The following is a 23700-nucleotide window of genomic DNA, read 5'->3' as shown; positions in this document are numbered from 1 at the left end:
CTGTGTTAGAATTGAGTTAACATGAAGGACCACTCCCCTCTGCTCTTCTGCCCCCACCCCGCCCCCCCCCCCCCCCGCCCCCTGATTAACCCTGATCCTATCCACTAACAACTTCTCATGTCCCCTCCTGGCTCTTCTGAGCTCTCTTTTTAGGTCTTTCCTGACTTCCTTGTAACCCTCAAGCGCCCTGAGTTTTCACATTTTGTCCTAATATAAGCTGCCGCCTTTTTCTTGACCAGGGATTTCACTTCCTTAGTAAACCACGGCTCACACGTTCTATATCTTCCTCCCTGCCTGACAGGTATATACTTATCTAGGACACACAGGAGCTTTTCCTGTACTCATTTTTAATGTACTCATCCCCTGCAGTTTCCTTCCCCATTCTACACTTCCTATATCTTTCCTAATTGCATCGTAATTTCCCTTCCCCCAGCAGTAACTCTTGCTCGGTGACGTACACTTATCCCTTCCCATCACTAAAGTAAACCTGACAGAGTTTTTGAAACTTAAACATCATGTTGGATTGTGTGACATAAACTTTAGATTATATTATCTTATGGAGAAGTGGCTGAGGTACAGATCACAGCATATTAAAGGAATATGCTGGGAAAGGAGGGTTGCTGGTGAACTGAGTGGGGCAGCATGGGGACTGGCAGGGGGCTCATCAATCTTCAACTGACCAAAGACTGTCACCACAGCTGCAGCATCCCTGCTGACTATTCACATTTTTACTTCTTCCCGTCTAGCTTTAGGTGCTTTTAAATTTTGTGTGAACAGAATTGTTGGGCAGGTTACCCAGGCTGATGGGGTGGCACGGTGGCTCACAGTGCCAGGGACCCAGGTTCTATTCCTGCCTTGGGTGATTGTGTGGAGTTTGCGCGTTCTCCCCGTGTCTGCGTGGGTTTCCTCCGAGTGCTCTGGCTTCCTCCCACAAGCCAAAGATGTGCGGGTTAGGTGAACTGGTCATGCTAAATTGCCCATAGTCAGGGGTGACTATGGGGAGTGGGTCTGGGTGGGTTACTCTTCGGAGAGTCGGTATGGACACGTTGGGCCGAAGGGCTTGTTTCCATACTGTAGGGAATCTAATCAAAATCTAATCTAATCTAATCTAATCTCCTCAGTGGGACTTCACATAAAAGCAGGGTGAGGAGAGATAAAAGTGCTAACATTGTCATTCACACAAACCTGTCGTCTGTGGGTTCTGAACCATCATCCTTCTCGATGGGAATGTTGAGGGCCTCGGCAAGCTGTGAGTTACTATCATAGACACGGTAGTAAATGGGCTGAAGCTGATGGGCGTACCACTTGGGCTTGTCTCCAATTAGAGCTGGATCAAACACGCCTGCATAAAAAGGAAAAAAAAATCAGTTCAGCTATAGCAAGCATCAGGATTAAATCAGAAAGACTGCTCCTTTCAGTAACTGGAGTCAGACTCCAGGATTAAACTAGTAACCCCTCCCCCCCCAATACCCCTTCAGTAACTGGATTAAATTAGTAATCCCCCTTAAGTACCTGGAGTTAGACTCCAGGATAAAACTAGTAATCTCCCTTACCCCTTTAGTAACTGAAATCAGACTCCAGGATTAAACTAGTAATCTCCTTTACCCCTTCAATAACTGGAATCGGATTCCAGGATTAAAGTTGGAGAAAAGGTGCAGTTGACTGGATGAAAGCATGCCGAGATAGTTTGGGATTGTGACTTTCAATTCCGAGCCTCATTTACCATGCAATTTATTCCTCAATCAATAACCACTTTCTAGAACCACGGGTCGTATTGAACTGAATGGTCAGTTACGATCTTACTGAGTGGCAAGGCATGCTCAAAGCATGCAAGTTCTTACTTGGGCAAAATACTACTGATGCTGGAAATCTGAAATAAACACAAAGCTCAGCAGCATCTGTGGAGAGGGGTACAGACCTTTCAGAATAAAGGGCAATGGACTCAAAACATGAACTCTGTTTCTCTCTCCACAGACGCTGCCGGAGCTGCTGTGAGATTTTCAAGCTGAGAGTGAAGAGGTGATGTTCACAAAACAAGGAGCATTCCGAATGAGGGAGGGGTGACAGCAGTGACTGATCACTCAGAGCAGGGGAACAGCACAGAGCTGCTCCTGGGCTTTCCAAGAGTGACAGATGGTAGCAGCACATTTTTATTTCTCTCTGAAAGTGGTCTGTGGTCTAAACTAGCACCAGCAAACTAAGGCACTGCACAAAAGTTACAACTTATTTAAGAGTTTTCAGATTGAGAGACAGGATTTAAAATTGATTGTTTCTGGGAAGCGCAAGCTGGATTATAAAAGGTGATTGGATGAGTCTTTGCTTGCATCCTTACTGGGCAACTGAGACCTGAGCTTACAATACCTGCCCAGCTGTAGGAACTTCAAGGCACACCATGTGATGTGGGAGGTGACAACTGTGGAAAGTGTCTCCACCTCAGGCTCAGGGTTCTTTTTTAGGCAAGAGTGTGGGGTGGAGTGAGTGCACAGGTTCAGGAAAGAGGGTGAGTGACAACATACAGGCGTAGAGAGAAATAAGGTGTGGAAAGGAATGAAAGATTGGATAATAGCAGAGAGGAGTGCAATATCAGGTTTATGAACGTGTGGCGAACAGCAGTTACACAGGGGACACAAGTGAGGGTGATTCTGCCCACCCAGTCCATCCCACCCACTCTTATCTGAATTGACCATTTTTACTCCTTTCTCCACCACATAGTAGTTGAGTTTTTCTTCAAATACAATTACATTATTCACTTCAATCACTCCCTGTAGGAGTAAGCTCGACACTGTTCCATTTGTTAGATAAAAAAATTCTTTCCCTGAATTCCTGACTGAATGCTCCAGGCAGAGTGCAGATTTAATTTAGCTTTGGTAGTGTGGACTTGATGGGCTGAAAGGCCTCTTCTGTACTCTAGCATTCCATATGTTGTAGAATGTTCTACATGTTCTAAATTGTTGTTTATTTCTAACCTCCGGCTTTCAATTATCTCATATTAAATCCTCTCATAATATTGAAAAACCCTTGACCAGATTTTTTAAAAGATTAACTACAGGATATCATTGGTTAGGCCAGCATTGCTGCCCACGCCCAAGCCTAGAGTCAACCACATTGCTGTGGTTCTGGAGTGACATATAGACCTGAGTCTTTCTGACAATCGACCACTGGTTTCAATGTCATCATTTGACTCTTAGTGCCATTGACATTTTAAAACTGAATTCAAATTCACCATCCTCCATGGTGAGATTTGAACTCAGTTCCCAGAACATTAACAGTCTAACAATAAGAACAGGCTGCTGCCTCCCCAGACAGAACAGCATGTTCAGTCTTCCTGCTAGAGTTCATCTTACAATTTTGGTATCATCCTTATAGTTCTTTCAGCATCTTCTCCAGTGTCTCTTTGGAATATGGAGCCGTGCACAGTACTTAGTGTAATACAACCAAAGTGCCACGTTAGGTCTGTGTTTCAATTCTACACATCCTAAAATGAACTCCAGTACTTCCCCGACTGTTTAAACTGGCTGTGTCAATCTGCCTTCACTGCTTTTTAAGACTTGTAACTACATGGGTAACCTCCAGATCCCTCACCCCATCCCATTTCAGTACATGTTCAGCGCAAATGGCTTCCTCGCTCCCTCTTGATCAAAGTACCGCCAACACCAACATATTAGATGACAACTCCAGTCTGCATGCTTATTAATACCTTCCTTCAAAGTCTCACCTTCATCCTCTTGTGAATTTTGGAGTCACTTGTAAATTATGCCTCCAAGTTCAGAAGTCAGATGATTGTGTCTGTCAGATTGTTGGCTGCAGTGTCTACACTGTCCCTGTGGAAAACCATCTCACATCACCTGCCAACCACAGCAATTACCCTTGATTTGAACAGAACTTGCTATCGCTGGCTTGAAGAGTTACAGGTCAGACGATAGGCAACTGTTTCTTGTGAATTGAACTGAGACATTTTAAGTCAAGAGCATTGATGGCCTGTTCTTTGGAGGGGGTGCCTAAGTTTTGGAAGAGAGGTGGGGAAAAGGCTCCACTGCCATTAATGGGCACATTGATATTGTAGGAATCTGCCGAGTTACCCTCAAATAACCTCATCACACCCTCACCCCCAACATCCCCAAAGTAGGAATCGCTGCTTCCTGTGATCAATCCTCCTCTGTGGGGAAAGCAGGTATTTTGTGGTAATGGCAACACGATAGCATTCAGGAATGCAGTGAATTTGCAGCAAATTAAGGCTGCAACATTCAATTTTGCACTAGCTGGAGGGCTTGGGCTTATTGCAAGATTTTTTTTAAATTTAGCACTTCGGATAGCTCCAGAGTCATTAAAAGGCAGTTTCAAGGTGACAGTCTAGTTCGAGAAAGAGACAGAGACAAACTCCATTTTAGAAATGCAGAAGTTAACTGTATCGCTGCAAAGTCATTTTGGGAAGCTGAGAAAGTGGGAAGGTTGCTGGTCCTGTGTTGGGGAAAGCTGTGCGTATATCAGAAAAGGCTAGTGGATATTAAGGCTTCAGTGCAACAGAGACTAGGGAGGCTGAAAAGTTGACAAGTATCACTTATTTGACACAGCTCAGCAAGCCGGGTTCAGGAGAAAAAGAAAATCCACGGTGAACGTCCAGCTTGGTGAGGCTAGGGGTCACAGCTAGGAGTCACTGATATATTTGAGTTATGTTTGAGAGTGAGGACTGGAGCAGGTTTGGACTCCAGGGAAGTACTGAGCCAGGAAAGAAGGCCGGCTGACCAAAACAGGAGCAGTCATTGAGGCAGACCAGGATGGAGAGGCTCTTGAGAAAAAGTTTCAAGACCAGATCCACAAAGTGGTGACTTGTGATTTAATTAGCTAACTGTGTCATTAATGTCGAGGTGGGAATTGCTGAGAAATCTGGGGGAGCTTCTATTTGGTGTGGGACATTCGCATGTTAATTCTGAGTGTTGGAAGCACATTGTAAATGCATTATTGACTGTATTACTGTGTTAACATAAAGTTTATTGTTATTCGTTCAAAACTGTGGAATTACGTGACTTTATTCTCTCAGTAACTCCCCTTTGGATCTGTGTCCATTTTGAAAATAAAGGTACAGGCCATTCTGCTACAATGTGCTTTCTTCAGCGCGAACTGGTTATAACACAATTGATGAATTGTGGACGTTGTTTGGAGAACACGAACATTCTACTGAACAGGTATAGATATCTTCTACAGCAAGATTTTCCATAGCAGTTTTCCACAGCGTGATTTTCCATAGCACAGGGTTGTAGAGGAACACAACTGTCACATGTATTTTGTCAAAGCCTCAAATACCAATAAATCTCTCAGAGGCAGGACGAGAGTTGAAGTTTTCTTTTTGAAGCATGATTTCGACCACTTCAGACAAGGAAACAGGAAGATTTGGAAGCTCCTGGTTTAACCCTCCCCAAACCATCTTTCGGAAGCTCAGAGTAGAAAGCTGAGTTTGAAGTATTGCTGCCTTTGTCAGAGTGAACCGAGAAAGTGACACTGATCAACGTTTCAGAAGCAGCAGCCCACATTTATGACTGTGGAACAACACATTGTGAAAGCCATTTAAGTGATTTGGATAGTTTTGTTATTTTTGTTGATTTATCCTTTACATTCTTCTGTCGTTTGTGGGAATGGGGTTGAAAATAAACATTTCAGGTTTAAAGCATAGACATAAACTAGATTATTTAGTTTTCTTTTCTTTGTTAAAGTTATGGCATACTTATGCGTTTTGCTTAAGATACAAAACTGACGTCTGGAAGCAGTTATAAGTCAGGGCTTGGATTGCCAAATTCAGAAGTTGAGTTAGGAATCCATTGGGGTAATGAATGGATGGTTTAATTTTACTGCACTACAAATACAGACATGGAGGTGTTGATTTGGTCCGGCTGTGTGCATCCCTGTCTTAATAATCTAAAATATAGGGGCAGCAGTGGTCTTCGAAGGCCTTTGAACCACTCCACCATTCAATAAGACCAGGTTGATCATCCACTTCAATATCATTTTCCTGCACTATCCCCGTATCCTGTAATGGCTTCATCTGTAGAAATGCATCAACCTCAGTCCAGAAGACACCCTCCACAGCCCTCTGTGATAGAGCTTTCCAAAGATTCACACCACTCAGATTCCTCCCCATCTCAGTCCCAAATGACTTATTCATTACTTTAAACCTGCGAATCTCCCCAGTTCTGCACCCTTAGCCAGGGGAAACATCTTTCTGTACCTACACTGCTGATCCCTGTAAAAACTGTGGATGTTTCAATGAGATTGTTTTGCATTCTTCTAACCCAGACCGAATTCAGGTCCAGTCGTTTTAACCTTTCCTCAAATAACAATCCCTCCATCGCTCCATGGGTAGTGGTTAGCACTGCTGCCTCACAGCATGAGACACCCGGTTTCCTCCCACAGTCCAAAAATGTGCCGGTTAGGTGAATTGGCCATGCTAAATTGCCTGTAGTGTTAGGTGAAGGGGTAAGTGCCGGGGAATGGGTCTGGGTGGGTTGCGCTTCGGCGGGTCGGTGTGAACTTGTTGGGCCGAAGGGCCTGTTTCCAAACTAAGTAATCAAATCTAATCCCACAAATATGAGTGTGGGAAACTTTTGTTTAGTTCTCTCTGGCAAAAACAACTTCCATAAAGAGATCAAAACTGCAGACAATGTCAAGGTATGATTAAACTGCAGTAAGGCATCTTCACTCCTGCACTCATCGTCTTGTAAGATAAGCCATCAGGACATATATCTTAATTGCCTGATGATCTCGGAATCTGCACATTCACTCAAGAACGAAGAGAAGAATGAGAGAGGGCCTGATCGCGGTGTTTAAAATTAACTCAGTCATCAATCTGGTCAAGAGAACGCTTGCAAAGTTGAGGGGATCCAGAAGGAGTGGGTATAATGTACGTCGGAACAAGATTGTGCAGATGGAAATCAGAAAGTACTCTCCCTGCTCAAGAGGCTGTTAAAATATGAAACAACTGGAGAGACAAATAGCGAGGGGCTGAATGGCTACATCCCAAGGTTCAAATAAAAGACAAGGGGCTGAGAACCCTGTGTAGTGGATATGGAAGAAAGTCAACACACCAGCGAGCCCACCCTGATGAACAGCAAGCTCAGTGCCATTCACCCCACCCTCTTGAGCTAGGATCCCACCCACCACCATGCTGCAGCAAAGCTTCCCTTCTCCTGACTTACTGTTGTGGATCCTCTGGAACGTGTAGTTGGTAGGATTCAAGGACCATTCCCCAGCGTACTCCACAGCCTGTGTCCGTGCAAGCTTCTCTGTGAACAGCGAGAGCTTAGGTCTGGAGGCCAGGAAGGAATTGACTTGGAAAGCAACGACAGGCCGAGGGAAGAGTCTGAGAGTGCGGGTGTGAGACAAAAATCCCTGCAGCACGTTGGGGGAGTTGAAGAACCTCACCATGGCTACCCTGAGAATGAGAAAAGCAACACAGCACCGTGAAAGGGCAAGAGGAACAGTTCCACTGGGGGGGCGGGGGAGGAGGGAGGGAGAGTGGAAAAGAAAATATCATAGGAATAGCTCAGGGAGCAGCAAAGGCCCCAGTCACTCTCATACTTACCGGGTGGCAATGTCCACAGAGTCGACATCGTTGCCATAGATGAGTGGGTTGAACTCGGTGGAGGGAGTCGAGGTCTGGTCATCCCGGCTTCGCCCACCTACAGGGAGCTCCTGCGCCTCATTGAACTTCTCCAGGTTGAGGATGGGCTGAGTGTTCAGGCTCATACTTGCCAGCGCCTGTCACAGCCCAGACACAGAGAGGCTTCAGCAGCAGGCAACAAGACTTCACACACCACCCTGACCACCCACCATCCCCTGCGCCAATCACCAGCCCTCTCCTCCAATGATTAACCACACCCCACCCAATTCCTCCACCAAGTCACCTCCTGACCCCCATCAACCATACCTCCCTCATCACTTTACCATCAACCAAAACCACCCCCATCCCATCATTGAGAAACCCCACCACAATGACCCAAAGCCTCCCTATCAGCCCAGGTCATAGGAGGTAATGTATTGAATGGATCAGTGTTTTCTGCTCGCCAGTCAGAGGTAGTGGAATGGGTCTTTCTCAGATCTGCAGGATGTAACAAGTAGTGCGTCATTGGGACCGCTGCTGGGACGTCAACAGTTTACGATGTATAAAAATACTTTGGATGAAAGGACCGAAGATATTTGCTGATGAGACAAAGATACATAGGAAATTAATTTGTGACAGGACTGTAATGATGCTTTACAGGGATATGGAGCGGTTAAGTAAGTGGGAAGAGATGTGAGCTGAAAAATGTGTTGCTGGAAAAGCGCAGGTCAGGCAGCATCCAAGGAGCAGGAGAATTGACGTTTCGGGCATAAGCCCTTCTTCAGTGTATGCCCGAAACATCGATTCTCCTGCTCCTTGGATGCGGCCTGACCTGCTGCGCTTTTCCAGCAACACATTTTTCAGCTCTGAATCTCCAGCATCTGCAGTCCTCACTTTCTCTGGGAAGAGATGTGACAAATGGAGCACAATGTGTAACTGTGAGATAATCCATTTTGGCAGGAAGAATAAAGTAATAGGCACTTTACCTTAATGGTGAGTGATTGCAGAGCACTGAGTGCAGAGGGATCTGGATGTCAAAGAACACAACTGTTCATATCCCTCTATTCTCTGCCGGTTTGTGTCTGTCCAAATGCCTCAGAAACATGGGTACTGTATCTGCTTCTACTGCCTCCTCTGGCAATGCATTCCAGGCACCTACCATTCTCTCTCAAAAAAAACCTTCCCTTCCACATCTCCTATAAACTTTCTCATCTCACCTTAAACCTACGCCCCCTATTATCTGACATTTTCACCCTGGGACAAAGAGTTAGTCTATCCATGTTATCATTGACCCTCATAACTTTGTATACGTTTATTAGATCTTCCTCCAGCCTCCAATGCTCTAGTAAAAACAATCCAAGTTTGTCCAACGTTCCCTTATAACTAATACACTCCAGTCCAAGCAACATCCTGGTAAACATCTGCACTCACTCCATATCCTTCCTGATAGGCATTTACATAATCACAAAAGGCACTGATAGAATGGATAGCTGAAGTCTTTTCCCCCCACAGTGGAAATGTCAACTACACAGGGGGAAATAGGGTGAAAGTAAAAGGGGGCAAATTTAGAGGGGCTGTGAGAGGCCAGTCTTTTTGTTTTAAACAGAGAGTGGTAAATGCCTGGAATGTGCTGCCAAAGGTGGAGGAGGAGACAGATAAGACAGCAACATTTAAGAGGCATCTTGACAGATAGTATGAACAAGCAGAGAAGAGGGAGATATGGACCAGGTAGAGGCGAAAGGTTTTCAGTTGAGAATGTGCCATGTGCTGATGCAGTCTTGGTGGGCTGAAGAGCCTGTTACTTTGCTGTATTGTGCTCTTTATTGAGCAGCAACTAGAATTGTACACAATACTCCAAATATGGCCTAACTAAAGTCTGATACAACACTGCTTGCCAATTTTGCTACTCAGTGTCTCAACAGATGAAGATAACCATGCCATCTCTACTGCCCTGTACACTGGCCTTGCCACTTACAGAAAGCTATGGACTTGGGACAATGGATTGTATCAATGCTAAGGTTCCAGCCATTTACTGTATACTTTCCTTTTTGCGTTTGACCTCCCAAAATAGACCATCTCACATTTGCCTGGACTATTTGGGATCTGCCATTTTTTTTCCCAATTTACCAATTGAACTACAGAACAACCTTAATTATCCAAACGAGACAGGCGGTGGTGATTGTTCGAATAACTGACAAAATTTTCACGGGACCTTGCGATCTTGTTCAGATAATCCGAAATTCGGATAATTGATGCCCGGATAACTGAGGTTGTTCGGTGTATCCTGTTGCATCTTTTGACAATCTTCCTCACTATCCACAACTCCACCAATTTTCATGTCATCTGCAAACTTCCCTATGAAGTCACTGACATTTTCATTCAAATCATTTATATTACAAGAAAAAACAAATGCCCCAGCAGTGATCGTTGCCAAACATCGCTGGTCATAGACTTCCAGTCAGAAAAGCATCCCTCAACAATTACCCTCTGTCTTCTATGATCAAGTCAATTTTGTGTCTAACTTGTCAAGTCACCAGTCAGTTGGATCTTCTGGACCAGCCTATGAGGGACATTGTCACTGCTTTACTGAAGTCCATATAGACAATATCCACTGCCCTACACAATTATTTTCATCACTTCCTCAAAAATCTTAATCAAATTTGGGAACCATGCCCTCCCTGCATAAAGCCATCTTAATCATCCCTAATAAGTCCATTCATCTCTAAATGAGAATATATCTTGTCCCTAACTATCTTCTCCAATAATTTCCCTACTCTGATCTCAGGCTCATTGATCTATAATTTCCTGGATTACCCTGGCAGCCCTTCTTGAACAAAGGAACACCACCTGCTATTCTCCAGTCTTCTGGGACCTTGCCCGTGGCTAAAGAGGATACAAAGACGTCTGTAAAGGCCTTAGCAATCTTGTCCCTTGTCGCTTTCACTATTCTAGGATAGATGCCGTCAGGCCCTGGGTTGTTAAAACCTCCTTCTTAATATTGACATGCTTTAGAGTATCAACAAACTCCTCTCTCAACTTGCCATCATCCATGTCCTTCTCCTTGGTGAAGTACTCATTAAAGATCTCACCCACTTCATCTGTTTCCATACACAAGCTCCTTCATTGGTCTTTGAGTGGACCTACCCTTTCTATAGTTTCCCTCTTGCTCAAAATATACTTATAAAATGTCTCGACGTTCTCCTTAATCCTGCTTGCCAAAAACATTTTATGGCCTCTTCCAGTCCTCCTAATTTCTTTGTCTTCTGCTCCCTGTATACTCTTCAAGGATCCTATTTGACGTTTGTTTCCTAAACCCTATATACCCTTCCTTTTTCTTTTTAAACTAAAAATATAACTCTTGTCATCCAAGCTTCTGGAATCCTGCCATCCTTATTTCTCATCTTCACAGGTATGCTGGTTCTGAACTCTGATCAACAGGTTATTAAAAGACTCCCACATGTCAGATATGGATTTACTTTCAAAGAGCTGCTCCACACTTGGTTAGACCCCATTTTGGAATATTGTGTTCAGTTCTGTCTCTTCATTATAGAAAGGATGTGGAAGCTTTAGAGAGAGTGTAGAGGAGATTTACCAGGAGACTGCCTGGACTGGAGGGCATATCTGATGAAGAAATGTTGAGGGAACTAGGGCTTTTCTCATTGGAGCAAAGGAGGATGAGGGGTGACTTGAGACAGGTGTGCAAGATGAGGAGGGGCACAGGCAGAGACCTTTTCCCAGGGCAGAAATGGCTATCACAAGGGGGCATTATTTTAAGGTGATTGAAGGAAGGTTTCGGGGAGATGTCAGAGGTAGGTTATTTACACAGAGAGTGGTGGGTGTGTGGAATGCACTGCCAGTGATGGTAGTACAGTCAGATACATTAGGGACATATAAGTGACTCTTGGATAGGCACATGGAAGACAGTACAATGAAGGGTATGTAAGTTAGTTTGACCTTAGAGTAGGATAAAAGATCAGCACAACATCGAATGCCGAAGAGCCTGCACTGTGCTGTAATGTTCTATGTTCAATCCAATTTTTTCCAGTTCCTGCTTATCACAGTTGTAAGGAGCCTCCTCTCAATTTAGCATGTTTACCAGTCACCAGTCTTATCCTTTTGGAAAAACGACTTAAAACTTACGGAATTATGATCACTGGTCCCAAAACATTCCCTCCTGAAACTTCAATTACCCAGTCAGGCCCATTCCCCAATACAAGATCTCGCATGGGCCCTTCCCTAGTTGGACTATGTACATATTGTTTCAAGAATCCCTCGTAGATGCACCTATCAAATTCTGTCCCAACTAAGCTCTTGGCACTAAGGGAGTTCTAATCAATACTGGGCAAGTTAAAAATCACTCATGTCAACAATCTTTCCATGATCTACTTACATCATCTATTCCTCTATCTCCTGCTGGAGATTGGGAAGCCTAAACTATAAGCCTATCAGAGTGATTGCATCTTTCTTATTCCCGAGTTCTACACACAATGCCTTGCCGGGTGGGCCTCCAAAATGTCCTCCCTTTGTACAGCTGTGACATTCTCCTTAATCAGTAATGCAATTCACCCAACCCTTTTACATCCCGATCACATCTGAAACATCGACACCCTGAAATGTTGAGTGGTCAGTCCTGTCCTTCTCTGAACCAAGTTTCTGTAATGACGATAACACTGTAGTTCCATGTACTGATCCAGGATCTAAGCACATCTGCCTTGTCTGTTGCACTCCTTGTGTTAAAATAAATACACTTCAAACTGACAGTCCTGCGGGGGTTCATTAATCTGGTTCTGCCTGTTAGCCTTACTTGACTTAACCACTGCCTTCTCCTCAAACACTCCACATGCTGACCTACTGCTCTGGTTCCCACCCCACTGTCACACTAGTTTAAACCCTCCTGAGTGACACTGGCAAATCTCCCTGCAAGGATATTGATACCTCTCCAGTTTAGATGCAACCCATTCTCCATGTACAGGTGCCCCCCATCCTGGGGGAGATCCCAATGATACAGATATCTGAAGCCCTCCCTCCTACAATAGCTCTTTAGCAAGACAAACAACTGTATTATCTTCCCCTTTCTGGCCTCTGGCATGTGGCACAGGGATAATGCAGAGATTACAACCTGCGAGTTCTTGCTTTTCAACTTTTTAATCAAACGAGTTAAAATTCCCTTATCTCGCTTTCTGCCCAGGTTGTTAGCATCCTCATGTACAAATCACAAAAGATTCATATGTAATTAGGACACCTGATTGAATATTCTCAGTCATTGAGCTGAACCGAATGCAGAAATAGGGATAAAATCTTCTAGGAGAAAGTGAGGACTGCAGATGCTGGAGATCAGAGCTGAAAATGTGTTGCTGGAAAAGCACAGCAGGTCAGGCAGCATCCAAGGAGCAGGAGAATCGATGTTTCGGCATGAGCCCTTCTTCAGGAATGAGGAGAGTGTGCCAAGCAGGCTAAGGTAAAAGGTAGGGAGGAGGGACTTGGCGGAGGGGCGTTGGAAGTGCGATAGGTGGAAGGAGGTTATGGTGAGGGTGATAGGCCGGAGTGGGGGTGGGGGTGGAGAGGTCAGGAAGAAGATTGCAGGTTAGGAAGGTGGTGCTGAGTTCGAGGGTTGGGACTGAGACAAGGTGGGGGGAGGGGAAATGAGGAAACTGGAGAAATCTGAGTTCATCCCTTGTGGTTGGAGGGTTCCTAGGCGGAAGATGAGGCGCTCTTCCTCCAGCTGTTATGTTGCTATGGTCTGGCGATGGAGGAATCCAAGGACCTGCATGTCCTTCGTGGAGTTGGAGGGGGAGTTGAACTGTTGAGCCACGGGGTGGTTGGGTTGGTTGGTCCGAGTGTCCCAGAGGTGTTTTCTGAAACGTTCCACAAGTAGGCGGCCTGTCCTCCCGTGACTTCCTCATCAGGTCCACACCCCCCACCAATCCAACCTCCACTCCCGGTACCTTCCCCTGCAACTGCAAGAAATGCAAAACTTGCACCCACACCTCCCCCCTCACTTCCCTCCAAGGCCCCAAGGGATCCTTCCATATCCGCCACAAATTCACCTGCACCTCCACACACATCATTTACTGCATCCGCTGCACCCGATGTGGCCTCCTCTATATTGGGGAGATAGGCCGCCTACTTGCGGAACATTTCAGAGAACACCTCTGGGACACCCGGATCAACCAACCCAACCACCCCGTGGCTCAACACTTCAACTCCCCCTCCAACTCCACCAAGGACATGCAGGTCCTTGGACTCCTCCATCGCCAGACCATAGCAACACAACAACTGGAGGAAGAGCGCCTCATCTTCCGCCTAGGAACCTTCCAACCACAAGGGATGAACTCAGATTTCTCCAGTTTCCTCATTTCCCCTCCCCCCACCTTGTCTCAATCCCCAACCCTTGAACTCAGCACCACCTTCCTAACCTGCAATCTTCTTCCTGACCTCTCCGCCCACCACCCCACTCCGGCCTATCACCCTCACCTTAACCTCCTTCCACCTATCGCATTGCCAACGCCCCTCCCCCAAGTCCCTCCTCCCTACCTTTTGTCTTAGCCTGCTTGGCACACTCTCCTCATTCCTGAAGAAGGGCTCATGCCCGAAACGTCGATTCTCCTGCTCCTTGGATGCTGCCTGACCTGCTGTGCTTTTCCAGCAACACCTTTTCAGAAGAAATAGGGATGTCATGCTTCAATTACACAGGGCACTGGAGTACTGTGTTGAGGACAAAATGTAGTTGAAGCAGATTAGCAGTGGTTCCCTTCACTAATCCTTGGAAATGGATCTTATGAGGCAATGTTGGTTTGCATTCACTACAGTAAGAGGTGACTTTCAGGAAACAATATACAAGATCCACGGCAGGGTGGATGTGGAGAGTATGTTTTATCTTGGAGGGGGTGAATGTAGGGGTTAGGAGGCACTCACTTGAAACAGAGTTGAAGGGAAATGCGTTTGCAGAAGATTGAATGCCTTTGGAACCTTCTTCCGGAGATTGTGGCTGAAGCTGAAGCCGTGAATATTTTTAAGGCGCAGGTAGATAGATTCTTGTTAAATAAAGGGGTGAAAGGTGATCAGGAGCTGGTGAGACTGAAATTACAGTCAGAACAGCCATGGTCTTGGCAGAGCAGACTTTGATGGGTTGAGTGGCCTAGTCATGCACCTTGTTAGAATGTTTATATCTTTGTTTGATGACCGCAAACACCCAATCAGTCCCATGCCCTCCTGTGACTGACCAAATACACTGAACATCTGCTTTGCTGCCCTCCAATCACCCCTGTTTGCTCACCAGAAGCAGTACCCCCCCATCACCCTGTCAGTGTTAATACCTTCCACCCTCACCATTCCGCTCTTTCCTCCAGCCCTAAGCTCCATCCTCATGAGCAACAGAACATAATGCATGAAGAGCAATGGAAAGGAACTCCAAGTAGACAAAGCAATGGGATACTGAACACCAGCCTCAGGGACATAGCTGGGCTGGCTCATGCAGTCAGATCCAACACTGAGCTCACTCCACTGGGCCGCACAACTGGACAAAAGCGTGCCAGAAAGTTTACAGCAACAAATTCAGGGTTTCTTTGCAGGCCCCAAACTTCAGAATCAAGTGAATCTCAACTCAATTCAGCACGAGTTCCATCTCAGGAATCAGCATTCCTGGATCAGGCAGCATCAGCAGTAGTGACCATCAAAAAGCAAGTGAGTGGGACAGTGCGGAGGTAGCTTTACTCTGTATCAAACCCCATGCTATCCCCTGTCCTGGCAATGTTTCATGGGGACAGTGGACAGCAAGTTTTTCTTTTTGTTTACTTTCACTATTTTAGTTTATGAGAGTAAATGCAGCTTTGTTTTGCATTTGCAAATGTCAAGAGAGTTTTATTTTCAGCTTAAAAGAATAGAGGGAGCTTTGTTACATTTCTACCTCCATACTGTCCTTGTCCTGGGAGTGTTTCTTAGACACTATTTGAAAGGACATTTACTTTCTGTTTAAACAGTAGACAGAACTTTATCTAACCCCATGTGGTTTATGTCTGATGGGGACAGCTTGGAGGAAACTTTACTCCTTAGCTTATGCCCTGAGAGTGTTTGATGAGGTTTGTGCTTCTTCTATGTCTAAGCCTGTATTGTACAAGAAAGGTCATGCTTGCCTTTGAGGAAGTTTCAGTCAGTATGTTTTGAAACCTGTTAGGAAAGTAACAGAGGGGGGACAGCAAACAGAACTTGATACCAGAACGTGGAAGTTGCTGTTAATTCACAATGTACAGCAGCAAGTGATGCTGTTGTGAGGAAAGGACAGGAAAAGAAAGGAACTAGGAAGGTGAGCTGGTACTGGAAAGGCAGCTGGAGAGACGTGGAGAAACTGCCTTCAATCATCAGTGTAGCACAGGCCTTCACAGAGAGAAGCACTCATTCAGGAAGGAGGTTTGCAGGAGCCTCCCCACATACTACCCAAGGGGTCCCACTGCAGACAGCTTACAGATATCAACCATGCTTATTACAAATCACTTGGTATATTCATTAGGAACAAAGCCCAGAATAAAAGCATGCGCTAATTCAAAGGCATTGAACAAAAAGCAGAACAATTTGCTTAAATATAAAGTACACTTGAACTTCAAGTTGAATTTGGTGGTCCTCAGGGAGAGGGGTTCTTTGTATTTGAAATTGGTTTTTAAACTTCAAATTATTGAGATGTAGGGCTAGGATAGATGAAAGGAGGGGGTAGCTGGGGAAAGCAGGGACCTGGGTTTATTGGTGGGGGCTGAAATCAGTAAAGGGACTGTGAATGGGTGTGACAGCAGAGGAGGGGCTGGGGACTCAGAGGGGTGGGGAAGGGGAGGTTGTGCAGAGGAGATCAGCATGGTGGCAGACAGTGAGGGAAAAGGGCGAGCAGGTGGGCAGGGCAAGGGAAGGGTAAGGGGGAGTGATGACAGCCCACCAAAGTCCAAGTCAGTTCCAGCAGCAGCAGCAGCAAGACTGCAGAGGACCCTAAGCTGGTGAAGGAAAGTGTGGCGAGGGACAGGAAGGAGTGGAAATACGGGAGATCGATCAAATCAATTCTGTCAGGTTGGTGCCTTCAGCCAACAGCCAGGGGCAGATGCCAAGACAAAGCACAGCAGCATGGAAGCAGTAAAAAGAGATTGTAAAGTGGACCTTCTCCGTTGTGGCGAGCTCCTGCTGCATGATCACACTTAAACTAACCAAACACTGGACGGCAAAGGACAAGATGGAAGACACCATGACAACACCAACAACAGCAGCCAACCAGCCATGAGGATGAGGCCCCAACAGGAAGAACGGAGAGTGTGGAAACACAGACGAGAGGAAAATCTATTACTGTACAGTCAGGTGGAGAAACCAACAACTAAGAGGATGGGACAGAATTACTGTCAGAGTGTGGCTCAGGGTCTGAACTCAGAGCAGAGCATCAAAGAAGGTGGATGGTGGTAGTTTCAATGGTTGGGAGCGGGGTACACTTGCTCTTACAGAAGAGCAGGTGGGGCACAGCTTTGTGCCAGCTGCCCAGAAAGGGTTTGATCTCCATTACATTCACTAGACTGCGAGTGGCATTGGTGACATCCCTCTCCCTGTATACAACAGGAAGTGTCATGGAAACAGATCGCAGCTTCAGGAACTAATCACCACAGAGCATCTGAAAATGGCTCTTTCAATATTGTACTCAAATCCCCCCATCAGTGCCAACAAGATCCACTGATTTCATGCTCTGCCCCAGATCAGTAACTAGTTTACCTTCAGATACTGCAGACGGCACAGTGCATAGGAAATAAAAAGATCAAAAGGAAAAGCATACAATAATAGTCTATAGCTATGGATTAACCGAGTCACCAGCCTCCTGACAGCCTAGCCGCTCTCAGCGAGTGCCAGGAACACAGAGAGCTGGGGGCGGCCAGGAGTCTCCGAGAGCCTGGAATGCAATAAGTGAGAATGGAAGATAGCCTGGCATAATGTGAAAGGATAAGGTCACCTCACTGGGATTCTCATTCTCAGCTACTGGGATTTATTAATCCAATTATCCAACAATCCTAAAGCTATCGATAATTATAAACACTATTGCAGACTCAACAGTGCCCAACTCTTCACTGTGTCACAGTGCGGTGAAGCAATAGTGATGGGGGGCGGGGGGGGAGACAACGACTCAACAGTGAGTGATTCTCCACTGTGTCACATTGTTGTGAGGAGATAGTGGGGGGTGGGGGGAGGGAACAAAGACTCAATAGTGAGTTCTTCACTGTATCACAGTGCAGTGAGGAGATTGTTGGGGGTAGGGGGAAAATAACTCAACAGTGAGTGATTCTCCACTGTATCACAGTGCAGTGAGGAGATTGTTGGGGGGGAAACAAAGACTCAACAGTGAGTGATTCTCCACTGTGTCACAGTGCAGACAGATGTAGCACTCTATGACTGAGTGCACGCTGAATCCTCTGGGGCTGGTGTGGACTCACACATACCCGTTTCATCAGTTTGCCCGAATAAATCGACAGTTTGTGACTTACATTGCTTCCTCTCTCATGCTGAGGACCCCACTGTCAGCTGTCCATTCCAATCCACTTCCAGCATGAGGTAGAGTTTTAAGCCACTGCAGACTCTCACACTGCCACTGAACAGCAACTGAAAGCATGGGGCAAGGATGTGGGGAGCCCAACACTGACCCCTGTATGGAGCTCTCACCCCAAATCCACCATCTCCCTGCCCCAACCCAAACAAAAACACCACGGGCTGACACCTTCTCTCATATCCCCCAAGATCCCCCTCCATATGTGAAGATGGTAAACCCTATGACTGACTCTTCAGAAGACCTTTCCCTGCCATCCCCTGAACACACCCCATGGGAGTAAAAAAAAATGACACTTCCCCTCCCCATCATGGTGGGGGGATGGGAGGGAGACTCCCTCCCCCAAAGCACCGCTATTGGGAAGGAACAGGGATGCTCCAGCTCAGGGGAACAGGGATGTCCGCCTGATCTACAATGCCAGCCCCAGGAGACGTGCCCCCATCACCTGTCTGGGGATGGAGTGCCCTGAGGGAAGGTGGCAGAGGGGTGTGTAATGGGGAGCATTGGCAGTCATTAGCTGGAGAGAGAACGTCCTCAGAGGCTGTGGACAAAGGAATGAATCAGGAGGATGAGCTGCCACGGTTTGGTGGCACTATGCTTTCCAGTACACTGGGGCAAGAGGTTACAGCATGTCCCCAGGTAGCTGTTGCTACATTCCTCCTACCTGCTTCAAGTGCTTCTTCAGCTCGGTGGCTTCTGGTTCAGGCATTGCCGGCAAGACCTCCGCGTTCGTGGGTGCAATCACCTGCCAAAGAGACCCAGACATCAGTGCAGAGGATAAACATCACAATGTGAAAGCTGCCACATGGAGACAAATTGGTCAGATCTTCATACGATTGGTTATTTCTCCTGCAATGTAGCATACTGACCAGAAATACATAGATCTACCACAGAATTACAGAAGTTGACCATTCAGCCCATCATGTCTGCCTCAACTCCGTGAGCTAGCCCCAATAACTCTGCAAATGACTTGGATTTAAATGATCATTCAAAGCCCTCATGAATGCCTCAATTGAACCTCTCTCTACTACACTTCCAGGCAGTGCATTCCATACTCTAATTGCATTGACAAAACATTTTTCTTGTCTCTCCTTTGCAAACGGTTTTAAATCTGTGGCTATCGCAACTCTTAGAAGCAGTTTATGTAATTTATTTAAGCTCGATTTAATCTTTAAATAAAAACCGAAAGAAGGGTCACTCAACCCGAAACGTTAACTATGATTTCTCTCCACAGATGCTGACAGTTTTTCCAGCAATTTCTGTTTGTGTTTTAATTAAACTTCTCCTGTACTTCAATAAAGGTTAACCCAGTCTATCCAGCATTTCAGGTCAGACAGCATCCAAGGAGCAGGAGAATCGACGTTTCGGGCACAAGCCCTTCTTCAGGAATTGCTGAAGAAGGGCTTATGCCCAAAACGTCGATTCTCCTGCTCCTTAGATGCTGCCTGATCTGCTGCGCTTTTCCAGCAACACATTTTCAGCTCTGATCTCCAGCATCTGCAGTCCTCACTTTCTCCAACATTTCAATAAAGCAAAGAGCTGCAGGTGCTGAAAATCTGAAACAAAAACAGAAATTGGAGGAGAAACTCAGTAGGTCGAGGTGCCTGTGGAGACAAAAGAGATAACACAAGAGAGACCAGCAACTTCTTCAGGTGGTGGTTAGGGAAAAGTGGCACCGATGGTTGGTTGGCGGGCTGCAGGGTGGGAGAGCAGAGAGTAGAAGAGGAGACAGTGAACAGATAGGTGGAGATACAGCCCAGTCAAACAGATATAAAGTTTGGAAGGTGGAGATCCACAGGCATTACAGCACAGGAAGCACAATTTGACCAATCAAGTGTAAGCTCTTTCATGGAGTAATCCAGTCAGTTCCATGACATACTCAGTCCCTACATTCTGCTAGATTATTTCACTGAAGTGCAAAGTCCTGCTGAAATATTTGACAGTTCCTGCTTCCAGCCCCTCCCTAGTACAGGCAACGATGTCCAGCTCATGACCCAGAACCTGCAAGCTGTGCCCCAATCGTGTGTCATTAGCTGAAGCGAACAGCTTTCCTCTTCTATGTTAGTGAATCCTGTAGACCTCAATCAAATCTCTCCACAATTTTCTTTGTTCCAAGGAGAACAACACACCCCAACCTTGAGAACTAAATCCTCAGGCTCTGGAACCATTTCAGTAAATCACTTCAGCACCATCTGAAAGACCCCTATATCCTTCTTAACGCTGTGGTCACCACGACTGGACATTCTACTAAGTTGGGGCCTTATCAAAGCATTATAAAACTTCAGGAAATCCTTCCTGATTGTGTGCTCAATGCCTCTAAATGTACAGCCCAGGGATTTTCATGCTTTGCCAACTATTCCCCCAAAACGTCCTGTCACCTTCAATAACACACAAACTTCCAGGACACACTGTCCCCACACTCAACAATTGTATCATTAAGTGTTTATTGTCTCTTCCTATATTTTCTGTTAAAATGCATGACCTCACTCCTCTGTACTAAACTCCATTTGCCACTGGTCTGCCCATTCCAGTTCTCATTGTTTGCTCCTGCTCCAAGTTTTGTATTATCGATACAAACAGTTTCAGTGTGTTCTCAAACCCAATCACTTATATCAAGCAAAAGCAAAAGCAAAATCAAGGAGTACTGGCACTGATCCTTGGGAAATAGCAGTCTGAAAACTCGTCAGCTCCTTCAATTTGCTGCTTTCCAGCCTCAAGCCAATTTTGCAGAATCACAAAACTGTTATAGTGCAGGAGGAGGCCACTCAATCCATTGTTTCCCAAATGTAATTTCATCTGCATTAATTCTGTAACCCTGAGCATTATTTCTCTTCAAATTGATGACTAATTGTCTCAAATGCCACTCGAGAGAACCTGCCGCCCCATACACTCCCACGGTATATTCCAGACCGTAACCACTTGAGTGAAACTGTCTCAAGTACTCATGATACACAGCATGGCATGCTCTCAGCACTGGCCCTTGGACAACGCAGAACCCATCAGACAATCCATAATAACGCAATGCTGACTGTCAAATCTGCTGCAGAAGCATAGACTTGGATACATGTGAATTGCTGAGTTAAACGTGGTTTGTCAGCCAACTACGACTTTGGATTGGGAAAGGCAAAAAGAGCTGAACTGTTTGCTAAGAGTTTTCCAAGGAACTGAACAGCAATAATGGGAGCAGTCTGCAATCACACAACTTCAAGAATCTAAAACTAAAAAGGAGCAACCACATTGCTGGACATATACTGTAAGCCACTTAACATTCCAAGAGAAGTAGAAAAGCAGATATGTTGGCTAATTTCAGGGAAGTGTAGAGGATCAGTTAGTGATAGCAGCAGATTTCAACTTCCTCAACGTTAACCATGATAGTCAGTGTAAAAGGTTTGGAGCGAGGGGAATTCTTAAAATGCATCCAGGACAGTTTTTTCAGCTACTTTGTTGAAGGCCCCTCAACAGACAGGAGAAAGATGGGCCTGAAATCAAAGTTCGCAACTGGGGGGGGGAAGGCTGATTTTAATAGGATCAGATATGATTCGGCCTGAGTAGACAGGATGAAAAACTTCCAGATAAATCTGTCTCAGAACAGTGAGATGCATTCAGGAAGGAAATATGGAGAGTACAGGGCCAACATGTTCCAATAAAGAAAATGGATAGGATCAGCAAATCCCACGGACTATGGATATGAAGGGATATACAGGATTGGATTAAGGGACAAAAAAAAAGGGAGACTTATGGCAGATACCAAGGACTTAAAACATCAGAAACCCTAGGGGACTACACAATGTGCAAGAGGGAACTTAAAGGGGAGATTAGGAGAGGAAAAAGGGTATATGAAAGAACACTGGCAGTTGAAATAAAAAAAAAGTTTGTTTTACAGGTACATTAAGGGCAAAAGGATAACAATGGAAAGATTAGGGTCATTAATGATCACAATGGTAATTTACAAGTGGAGCTCTAGGATATCAGGTAAGGTTCTAAATTCATACTTTGTGTCAGTGCTCACTCATGAGAGGAATGATATCGGTACAGAAATCAAGGAGAAGGTCTGTTATACAGTTAAAAAACTGGCATACACAAAGACGCGGTTTTGAGTGATCTGGCAGTCTTCAAGTAGATAAGTCTCCAGGGGCAGGTTAAATATATCCCAATTAGTTTAGTGAAGCAAGGAAGGAAACAGCAGGGGCACTTGCAAAAATTTTCAATTCTTCTCTAGCCACAGAAGTGCCAGAGGATAGCCAATGAGCTACCAGTATTTAAATAGAGCAAGGACAAATCAGAAAACTACAGGCCAGTCACTGTCACCTCAGTGATGGGGAAATTATTGGAAGCAATCAAAGGACAGAATTTATCAGCATTTGGAAAGGTAACGATTAATCAAGAACAGTTAGCATGGTTTTTTTTTGAAGGGAAGGTCATGTTTGAGCAACTTAAAATCATACAGCACGGAAACAGACCCTTCAGTCCAACTCGGAGAAAGTGAGGACTGCAGATGCTGGAGATCAGAGCTGAAAATGTGTTGCTGGAAAAGCGCAGCAGGTCAGGCAGCATCCAAGGAGCAGGAGAATCCCTCCTCCCTACCTTTTATCTTAGCCTGCTTGGCACACTCTCCTCATTCCTGAAGAAGGGCTCATGCCCGAAACGTCGATTCTCCTGCTCCTTGGATGCTGCCTGACCTGCTGCGCTTTTCCAGCGACACATTTTCAGCTTCAGTCCAACTCGAATCTGATTTAGTCCCATTTACCAGCATTTGACCAATATCTCTCTAAACCCTTCCTATTCTTATCCCCTCCAGATGCCTTTTGAAAGTTGTAGTTGTACTAGCCGCCACCACTTCCTCCAGCAGTTCTTTCCATACGTGCACCACATTCTGCTTGAAAAGGTTACCCCCTCAGGTCCTTTTTAAATCTTTCCCCTCTCACCTTAAGCCTAGCTTTGGACTCCCTTACTCTGGGAAAAGACTTTGTCTATAATCCTTACCTACGCCCATCCTGATTTTACAAACCTCTATAACGTCACCCCTCAGTCTCTGATGCTCCAGGGAAAAAAATGCCCCGTCCTACTCACCTTCTCTTATAACTCAAACCCTCCAGTCCTGGCAACATCCTTGTCAATCTTTTCTGCACTCTCTCAAGTTTAACAACATCTTGCCTATAGGAGGACAACCAGAATTGTACACCGTATTCTAAAAGTGGCCTCACCAATGTCCTGTACAGATGCAACAAGATGTCCCAACTCCTACACTCAAAGCACTGAACAATGAAGGCAAGCATGTCAAACCCTTAACTCTGTTCATCTCTCTACAGAGCCGTCTGATCTGTGTTGGTCCACTATGTTGTTTTTACTTAGGGATATGTTCTATGCTCTTTTCTCTTTACAGATGGTGACTGTTCTGCAGTATATTTCTTGGATCACTACCCCTAGCTTTGACAGTTTGCTGTGTTACTTAGTATAATTAACTGAAGTTGCTTACTTGAACTGTACTGTGCATAGCACCCAAGAAGAGACGTCCTCTGGACACAGCAAGAGCAATAACACTGCCATGGTGATG

The 23700-nt window shown here is 45.5% G+C and overlaps 1 protein-coding gene across 5 annotated transcripts in view; it reads right to left on the bottom strand.

Moving 5' to 3' along the window:
* Positions 1-23700, bottom strand: part of madd (MAP-kinase activating death domain) — a 166345-nt gene that overhangs the window by 95226 nt on the left and 47419 nt on the right. For all 5 annotated transcript variants that reach the window (XM_060838685.1, XM_060838686.1, XM_060838684.1 and 2 more), the window contains exons 7-10: positions 18811-18891; positions 7574-7749; positions 7188-7423; positions 1186-1342 (exon numbers count right to left, since the gene is read on the bottom strand). In XM_060838685.1, coding sequence (XP_060694668.1) covers positions 1186-1342; positions 7188-7423; positions 7574-7749; positions 18811-18891 — 650 coding nt within the window. The remainder of the gene's footprint in view (positions 1-1185; positions 1343-7187; positions 7424-7573; positions 7750-18810; positions 18892-23700) is intronic.

Source organism: Hemiscyllium ocellatum, chromosome 18 (assembly GCF_020745735.1).
Source record: "Hemiscyllium ocellatum isolate sHemOce1 chromosome 18, sHemOce1.pat.X.cur, whole genome shotgun sequence".
In the NCBI taxonomy this organism is placed as follows: domain Eukaryota; kingdom Metazoa; phylum Chordata; class Chondrichthyes; order Orectolobiformes; family Hemiscylliidae; genus Hemiscyllium; species Hemiscyllium ocellatum.
The sequence above is the reverse complement of the archived record's forward strand: the minus strand, read 5'-3'. Positions and strand labels throughout refer to the sequence as shown.